The following is a 10,017-nucleotide window of genomic DNA, read 5'->3' on the forward strand; positions in this document are numbered from 1 at the left end:
CTATTTTAGATTGTTTCTTAATTTATTAAATTTAAATTTCTATGTATTTATATTTATTTAGCATATATTCTACAATATTTTATTATTATTGATTAGATTCTCTAATTTTATACTAAACAACAATTTATAGAAATAATATCCCAATATATTTACATGCAATAAATTAAGATTTCAAAGTGTGAAGAAAGTTATACCAAAAAAATAAAATAAAGAAAGTATATAGGGTTTCCTATTTTTGTGGTATCTCGCATTTATTAATTTATTACTCTTTTTATTTATTAATATAAATCGTTTTAGAGAAATTTTTATGTTCCAAATTATATGACGTTTTTGGTTTTCTATGTAAAATTTATTAATACTTAATATTATATGACCAATAATAATATATTTTTTATTTTATTATTGATTGATCTCTGGTTAAATAAATAATTAATGATGTTTTTTTTAGAAAATATAAAAAATTAATAATTTTTTAATCTATGTGTACAATTTTAAAAAAGAGACTATTTTCTTAAAAGACTTTTAACGTTTTCCATTTGACCATCTAACTACTGCTCCGGTTAAACTCGTGGGTCCCAAAGACTTCAGAACTTCAACCTAGAAACGCTCGCGGATTCAAACCTTCTTCGCCAAGTTGGTTTACCGGCTCTAACCGGTCCCACAATATAACTAAGGGACCCACACAAGCTCTCTTGTACCTCCACCGTTATAAAGCACACCACCACCACCTCCCCACCGTTTCCTCTCTAAACCACAGAAAGCTTTTCATTACTCACCTCTTCTTCCATTTCCACAATCTTTTGTCGCGATCACACGGTGAGCTCTTAGTATATCCTTGCTTCTTTAAACTCTTGAGAACCCTTTTGTGTTTATGGTGTTTCTTGACATGTTTTTGATTTGGTTTCACTAGGTTTGTAATGGATATCTTCGACAACTCTGACCTTGAATACCTCGTTGATGACTTTCACGGCTTCTCTGATTCTGAAGATGATGAACCCTTTGGAGAGTTTGATCACAAGAGTGAAGCTGACTCTGATTTCGAGGATGATCTTGACCCGGTATGCTAAAAATTCTGGTCTAGTTTAGTAGAGTGGTAATTACTTAGTTTAAGCTTATGAGTTATGTTAATCTTTAGACTCAGGAGAGTGATACGTCAGCGTTAGAAGCTAGGAACGGGAAAGATATTCAAGGGATCCCTTGGGAGAGGCTTAATTACAGTAGAGATCAATACCGTTACAAGAGGTTGCAACAGTATAAGAATTTTGAGATCCTCTTTAGGTCCAGACAAGACCTTGATAAGGTTTGTAATCTAAACTTACTTATTTTTAAGTTTCTTATGTCTTAATGAGTTCTGGTTTTGTTGTTGACAGGAATGCTTGCAAGTAGAGAAAGGAAAACACTTTTATGACTTCCAGTTCAACACGAGGCTTGTTAAGTCCACTATTGCACATTTTCAGGTAGACAAGACAACTTTCTCAACTTTGTTTGGTATATACTTTGTTACCTATGTTACCTGGAGTCATCTAGGTTTCTTTTTTCTTCATTTTATAAAATACTCTGTTACTTAGCTCTTGTGTTTAGTAAACGAGTTTGCAACTGCAAAAGATACTATGCAAGTTGGCCTCTTATCAAAACTGAGTTCTCCTAGTTCATTTATGAAATTAGGGAATTATTTGTATTAGTCACATGATGCTAACGTTTTTGTTCGAAGACGTATAACGTGTTTCAGCTGTACTTGTTTATTTTATTGGTTCTAGAACTTTTGTTTTCTTATGTGCATTGTTATACCTCCTCAGCTATGTAGCTGGGGTGTTGATTCACAAAAAGTCCTTTTTCTTTTGCAGATGATCTTGAAAGGGTGCTTAATTTAACCTGCTTCGTTCCTAACTTTTAATAATTTTACGTTTAATGTTTACTCAGGTACTGCCATATTGTCTAACGTTCTAACTGATTCAAGAAAATGTCAAGATATGTTTCTAGGATGGTCGAAGCAGAGTAGTTTAGAAATAACAACTTCTTAAGAGGTTGATAGGCAGAGTTATAAGTTCTCTTGCATTGCATTAGCGTTGCCTAGTGTCCATTTATGGATCATTTTGTCCATAATAGTCAAACAGAGTAAGTAGCACTTGAAGACTAGCCACTACCTCCACTGCATTTTGAGAAACAGTTACTGTATGATTTAACCTTTCTTAAACAGGTTGGGAGAGCAGCTGGCGCCATAGAGAAACCATTTTTAATATGGTATGATAGGAAAATGTTTGCACATTTACAAGGACTAAAACTTTGCCATAATCCTTTTTTTTGCAGGGATTTTATTTTTTTGCTTGAACTTGTATATGAGTGCTCCTTGACGCTATGCATCTTTCACCTTACCATGCACTTGTCACTAGTGACTTGTGATTATTATTACTTTAGGATATTTTACATTTTGTATTTTGTTTGTAACACTTTGCTTGTATCATCGACTCATTAGCTCCTGACATTCACATTAGATTACTGAGAAGGGTCGCTCTGTTTCCTTCTTGCCTTTTGTGTTTGCATGTGAACTTATATGTTTCTTTTGTCGTCTTTAAGATGATCAAATGTGTATGATGTGAATCCTAACCTCCATGGTCACATTTTTTTTTTTTTTGCAGCTGAGGAACTTGCTTTGGGCAACAACAAAACACGACGTGTATTTCATGAAGAACTACTCCCTCATGCATTGGTCTTCTTTGCTGCAAAGGAGCAAAGAAGTACTTAACGTGGCAAAGCCAATTGTTCCTACTATGGTGAGTTAACTTTACTTGTTCTATCCCGTGTCCATAAACCTCGGACTTCACGCTAAGTTAACGTTATTGGTACATCAATCTTACAGAAGCAGCCTGGATTGTTGTCGCAGTCTATATCAAGAGTCCAGATAAGCACCATGGCAGTTAAAGACGATTTGATAGTTGCGGGAGGGTTCCAAGGAGAGCTTATCTGTAAGGTATTAAACACATCTAATCTTTATACACTTGAGTTTGAGTGATCTCACTCGCTGTGATCTTCTCTATTACAGAGAATCAACGAACCTGGAGTTGCGTTCTGTACTGTTCTAACATCGGTTGAAAACGACATCACAAACTCGGTTGATATATACAACGCACCAAGGTACTTAATAACCTAGGTTAAACAGAACATATACACCTGGTTCAGATTTTGGGGGCTATAAATAATTTAATAAGGTTTTAATATAAAAATCTTTTTAAAAATTTGGGAGTTTTTTATATAAATTATTTTTAAAATTTTGGAGCTATATGCAAACATTTCATTTCGCTATGCCTTCCTCTTCTAACTCGAATACTTTGGTCTCTCAATCCATGTAGTGGCTCGTTAAGAGTTATAACCGCGAACAATGACTGCACCGTCCGTGTACTTGACGCTACAAACTTTGCTTTCCTCAACAGTTTTACCTTTGACTGGTCGGTAAATGTAAGTAAATCAAATCACCTTTGTTACTTACATATACTCTTGTGTTTCAAAAGTGTTAATGTGTTTTATCATCTTTGTTTAGAACGTGACGGCAAGTCCAGACGGTAAGCTAGTGGCTGTCTTAGGAGACAGTCCCGAGTGCTTACTAGCCGATGCTGGATCAGGTAAAGTGATCCATGCCCTCGAAGGCCATCTCGACTACTCGTTTTCATCAGCATGGCATCCAAACGGGCAAATCCTAGCCACGGGGAACCAAGACACAACATGCAGGCTATGGGACGTGAGGAACTTATCTAAGTCGCTCAAAGTGTTGAAAGGAAACATGGGAGCTATTAGAGCGTTGAGGTTTGCTTCTGATGGACGGTTCTTGGCCATGGCTGAGCCAGCAGACTTTGTGCACGTGTTTGACACGGAAGCTGGTTATAGTCAGTGTCAAGAGATTGATATGTTTGGAGAAATAGCTGGAATATCGTTTAGTCCTGACACGGAAGCACTGTTCGTGGGAGTGGCTGATCGTACATACGGTAGCTTGTTGGAGTTTAGTAGGAAGCGTAACCACTTGTACTTGGATTCCATTTTCTGATCTGACTCCAGTGAGCTCTATGTGTGTGAGAGGTTATGTTACGACGTTGGTAAGGGTTAAGTCGTTGTTTTTGTGGACTTTTGTACCTTTGTTTCCCACTTTATGTAAGTTTATTGATAGATATATTAGGCCATGATTATCCCTAAGAGGGTTTTTTAGTTTAAAAAAAAAAAAAAAAAAAAATTAAAAAACAAACCAATCGCGGGTCTCCACGTGTCAGTGGGATCCGCGAACAGTGTAAGAAACTCACTAAGATCAGTTCTTAATTAGTAGTTTTTTTTTTGTAACCGATCCTTAAGGGTTTTGTGGGGGTCCACGCACTAAGAAACCCACTAAAGATCCCGGATAATCATGCTCTTAGTTCTATGCAAGGTTGTTTCAGTTTAATTAAAACATGGGTTGGTTAATACTCTATTTGTTCCTAAAAGTAAGATTTCTTCTGTTCCTTAAAAATAAGATGTTTTACAAAATTTTGATGTTCTAATATATAAGATGTTTTCATTTTTTTATGTAACTTTTATTTTATTAAAAACTGTGTATTCAATCATATTTTAATAGTATATTTTGTAATTAGTTGAATATCATTAATTTATAGTTTTAATGATAATTTTTAGATAACAAATAGTTTTTTTAATATGTATGTTTCTACCTAAATATAATATATTATATTTAGGAACAAAGGAAAAGGAAGTAATATTTTGAATCAATAAAACCAACTGGTTTGTACATTAAACTCCGGTTTGGATTGAATTTTGCCCTATCACTGGTTAAGTTGCTTTTGAAGGCCTATACTACTGGGCTTTTGAACCTTTAGTCCACTAATATAAGTTATAAACTATATTTGTTTCTTTTCGTTTTTTGGGGATTACGGGGTGATTGTAACTATAGAAAATTTATTTTAAAATTTAGTCCGTAGAAATTTTTTATTTAGCTTTAATGAATGTAGTTTTAAAATTTCCTACTGTTAAAAAGATGGAGTTTTAGAAAATAAGATTTTTACAATTATTTTTTGTGTGTTTTTGATGTGGCTTTAGTTTTTGGTTGTAGCTTTAAAAACCAAGATAAAACATGATTGATAGTATTTAAGGCTGTAGATGAAAATTAAAGCTAAAATCAATTTATACAGTCCAACCAAATGACCAATCACCCCTATGTTTAGTGATTCTAATCTAATGGTGGTTATGAACTTATGATTATATTCAGACATAAAGATTGTTAGGTGATTTTAGGTTTGAGCGTTTTTACCCTAACTTGAAATACCTATCTAAACTTGAACAAAAAAAACCCGAAATTGTATCCAAACTGTTACACAAAAATATCCGAATGAGACTAGTACTTTAGGGTTTAGATAATCGAACCGAAACCCGAATTCGGAATCGAAGATATTCAAAATTAGTTAATTATGTTAATGATTTTATATATGTTAAGGTAATTTAGATATTTTATCCTATTCTAAAGATTTTCCGGTTTCTCTTATTTGTTATTTTAGTTAATTTAGATGACTAATTTTTAATTAGATTTGTGAATAATTTATATATCTTGAAGAGAAATTGTCAATTTTCAAGTTAAAAAAAAATATTTTTGGATGATTTCAGACATTGGTTATAATCCGATCCGAACTAAATCCAGATAGAATCGAATTGAATTCGACCCGATAATTAGTAAAATCTGAATGAAGTTTATGAACATAATACCGAAAATCTAAAAATTTAAATCAATCTGAACCGAAACCATCACAGCTACCAAGACGCCCATGCCTAAGTGATTTGATGGTCGATATTTTATTTTTGAAAAATGGGAAAAGAAAAGTGATCAAGGATGTGCCATGTACTATTTGAAATGTTAAAGCTTTATGGAACATTCTTCATAATTTTTTTTTGTAACAACATTATTCATAATTCAACACCTAACTTTCTTCTCATTAGCTAGTAAAAGAGTCTTGGATTCTGTTTTCTTTGATGGATTTTTCCTTTTTTGCTTTACTTTCAGAAGTCACATGTTCAAACTTCATCATAATTTCTATGAACGTTTATACCCATAATGCCCATGAATCGATGTTAAGATATATTATTCATCCAATATAACGGTGTTACAACTCAAATTGGGAACTATGTCTACTGATAACAACAACGTAATAGAATCCAAAACTTGTGTACTAGTTTTGGAATTCCAGTCTGTAAAACAAAATCTATACTAATTGTTAGTATTTTTAGAAATGGAGAAATGGACCATATGTCACGTTACTCACGATCTCACGCGAAAAAGATAAAACCAGAGAGGAAAAAGATATTACTATTTGAACAAAATCTGAAGGGGACAATTCACCTAAAGCTCACATGATGCCACATTCATCTTCCTCACCAAGACGACGTCCAACTGCTTTGAAAACGACGACAACCTTTTATTATTATCTGCAGAATCTTTCATTGTCAAAACTTAAATTTCTTATTTTATTTATATATCTTCAAAACTAAATCACAATGTTGTAAAAGTTTGTGATTATTGTGCTAAAATTTTACTTTACAGTACTGAGATTAAAATGGACCAAACTGTTATGAAATAAATTATAATTTATAGTATCGAGAAATTTGAATAAGAGTAGAATTTAATACCTGTAAGAAGCAAATAACACTAGTATAAGGGAGAGAGTTTATTATAAGAAGGAAGAAGAAAATGTAATGATTCTTTGATTATAAACTCTTGTTCTTGTTTTTGGTGTACAAAAGAGTGAGATGAGTGATGGTATTTATAGTGAACAACAATATATAAAATAACAAAGATGGTGCTTAATTTGGTAAAGAAGTGGATGATCATTTCAATGCTTATCTTATAACACTCCCCCTTGATCATCCATCTTGTATTACGTGGTGCCTCGTTAAAAACCTAGTCATGGAAAACCCAATGGGAAAAACCGTAGTAAAAGTAAAAAGAGTACAACTACGTAAGCTCCCCCTCGAATGAGTAGTCATAGAACCTTTAGAACAATGATAGATTTTCATCTCTCAAATTGTAACATTCTCTTTGGGTGTCTATCTTTTGTATGTTCTTTGTTGCCTCGTTAAAACCTTGTCATGGAAAAACCCAATGGGATTAAAAAAAACATGATAAGGAAAAAGAGTACAACCACACTTACTATCATATTTCTTTCCCTGGAAACAATATCTTCAGGATATGCATTTCAATCAACTCTCTTCAGAGAATTGAGCTTAAGAGAATAAACTCTATTCATTTCTATTATGATATCTAGGGCCTTTAGACTTCTTGTCCATAATTCTCTTTTGACTTAGACAATAGTTTATTAGTCTATTTGGATTTCAAACCAAATTTCTTACAAATAATCGTATAGAAATTCGTCACGTACATACGAATTATTCATTTGTAACTATAGAAGTTACTATTATGATTTTCTTTCTTTTCATATGAAATTACATCTTTCAGTAATGAAAAGATTAATAATTTTCTTAAATAACACTCTTACGTATTGTATTTCAGGACCAAACATATACGAGAGTCTTAAATAAAATACTTTAAGGATCTTTATGATAACATCTCAGTTTTAGATCTCCAGTTTAGAATACATAAAAACAATATAGTATTGTCAAGAGTTTTCTTTCAAAATATAATTTTTCTATAACTCTTCAGGAGTTTTGATTATATTCAAATCATGATTCTATTGATTTATAATCTCTTGATAAATACAAATGGATACATTTGTTAACCTTATAATATTTCATATATCTCATAAAATAGTTTGTTTCAATTCGATCGAATATGCAGAGTTCCCGAGAAGATGATTTTGATATCATCAATCCTTCATGGATTATACTTTCAGGGATTAACATTTTTCAAGTGGATTGTTTTATTCAAGTTCTTCATTTATTACCAGACTATAAGGAACTTGAAACTAGTTGCATCTACCATTTGAAATTATGTCTCTTCACAATCAATTTCATATTGATCCTTCTTTGTGTGCAACGGTCCATTTACATCTCACTTGTTTTACACCTTTTAGTGTATGAACTACTGGTCCAAATACTTCTCTATTTCACAAGAAGTTTATATCTTTGTCTATTGCATCTTTCTGATTTGGCCAATCATTTCTTTGTGTACACTTTTCAATAGACTTTCTTTCATGATCCTCTTTCTCATTTATTATATCAACTGCTACTTTGCATGTATAATATCATCGACGTCAATTTTCTTATCGGTTCCATTTTGTTTCATACATGACATAACTTATTGAGATCTCTTCATTTGTCTCAGGTACCTGAATTTTCGTCAGTCATGTTTAATTTCTCTTCGGGAGATCATACAAAACTATATTGCCTCGTTTTGACCATTATCAATATACGCTCCTTTTCATTTACGAGGATTTATCTTGGGAACCAATCTGTTTACCACGCTGCAGGCGTGACTAGCAGTTTGATATTGTTCTTGTAGAACATTTATTCTTATTGGAGCATTTACAGCTGTTATATGTGACTTGATCACTATATTTATATGGGTCATGTCTGGCAACTGCTTTAGTAAGTTTTGAAATGAATTATCTTTTGGACTTCTATTTCACATTGTGTTTAGCCCGAGGATCAATGATAATTCATTTCAACTTATTTTCTTTTCCAGCTGTTTATTTTCTCCCCCTTATGTTGGAAGTACTAACTCACTTTTAGAATTCATGTATAACCTTACTTATATTTTTCGGGGATGGCTCTGGATTCTTAAGTGTCAATAGAGATTTATATCCAACATATATTTCCAACCTCATTTGAAAACACATCTTCATTTGAAGCTCTGTGGCGGAGCAACATCCAACATTCTTAGATGAAAATGATTGGTTTATGATCCTATACCAATGATGGGGAGAACTAGTGAATATTTATTGGCTTGATGCGAACCAGTGTTGCTCAAAATGTTTAGCACTTATCTCAGTGAATGTGGTATAGTCGTTAAAGACTTTAAGAGGTGAATTCACCAATATTATAAAAATGCATAGTGGGTGATCAGTCCACTAACATCTTCGTTATTTATGCCAATATCTTATTTTGGCTGGTGAAAACCATATTACCCTTTTATCTTATGGGTAAGCAATATATGTCAAATCATTCGGAAGAATCTTTGGGTTCTTATATGACTATGCATATGACCTATATATTCGCATTATTAATGAACCAAAATGGTCTAACTGATTCATGCCAAATGTAAACTTCTAGTTTACTATACATTTATCTTCATTATACTAATCTTTGTGTAGTACAATATATAAGAGGCTGTAGATATTTTCTCTAAAATACTTATACTGTTTTGAGAATTATTTCTGATTGAAATGTATATATCATTTCGTTTGCTTATTGTCTCAACATAAGTGTCTCAAAATCTCATGGATTTACTTTGAGAAAAATTCATCAATCTTAGTTTTAGTGTAAACATAATCTTCTGGATGTTTGACTTATCATAAAAAGTGAGATTCTTTAACTCTTCCCCTCGAGATGATAATACTACAGGTTTATCAATCTCGAATGTATCTCATTTTCTTAATCAACACCATATCCTACATGGGTTATGTATTTTTCGTAGATCCTTTTAACTTTTAATACTTATAAAAATACAATACCTTAAGAACTTTAAATTTCATTCTTAAGAACTTTAAATTGAATTTTTTATGTGCAGTAATACTATGTACACTTCTGGAGCATCATATAGATCTCTTTTTAAGCATTCTATAAGTTTTTACTACCTTGTATTGTACACACAATAAATTTTCTTTCATCTTCAGATGAATTCATAATTTCTTTTCTTTATTACCATGTTTATTTTCTCAACTTTAAGTGAGAGTATGAGTTCTATAAAGAAACTCTTTGGACCTTGACCTCATTTATGCTTACGTCTAAAACCACTTTTATGTTCATTTTCTTGACCAATGCTCACGTCTAAAAGGGTATAAATGTCATATTCTCTTCAGGAGAATGAATCATAATCAACTA

The 10,017-nt window shown here is 32.4% G+C and overlaps 1 protein-coding gene across 5 annotated transcripts; it reads left to right on the forward strand.

Annotated features, from left to right (window-relative positions):
* The first annotated feature begins 626 nt into the window (after positions 1–626).
* On the forward strand, positions 627–4,157 carry LOC106354575 (uncharacterized WD repeat-containing protein C2A9.03). Of its 5 annotated transcripts, none has more exons than XM_013794542.3 (9): positions 627–816; positions 911–1,058; positions 1,136–1,300; positions 1,371–1,457; positions 2,637–2,771; positions 2,858–2,968; positions 3,041–3,132; positions 3,348–3,453; positions 3,536–4,157. In XM_013794542.3, the coding sequence occupies exons 2-9, from the start codon at positions 918–920 to the stop codon at positions 4,034–4,036; spliced, it is 1,338 nt and encodes a 445-aa protein (XP_013649996.1). In that variant the 5' UTR covers positions 627–816; positions 911–917; the 3' UTR covers positions 4,037–4,157. The 5 variants fall into 5 exon arrangements, with proteins under 5 accessions (XP_013649996.1, XP_013649997.1, XP_022560710.1 ...); XM_013794543.3 differs by having other exon boundaries at positions 2,882–2,968; XM_022704989.2 differs by lacking the exon at positions 627–816 and adding an exon at positions 2,198–2,241 and having other exon boundaries at positions 905–1,058.
* Positions 4,158–10,017: the final 5,860 nt, after the last annotated feature.

This window comes from Brassica napus, chromosome C6, assembly GCF_020379485.1.
Source record: "Brassica napus cultivar Da-Ae chromosome C6, Da-Ae, whole genome shotgun sequence".
Lineage (NCBI taxonomy): Eukaryota > Viridiplantae > Streptophyta > Magnoliopsida > Brassicales > Brassicaceae > Brassica > Brassica napus.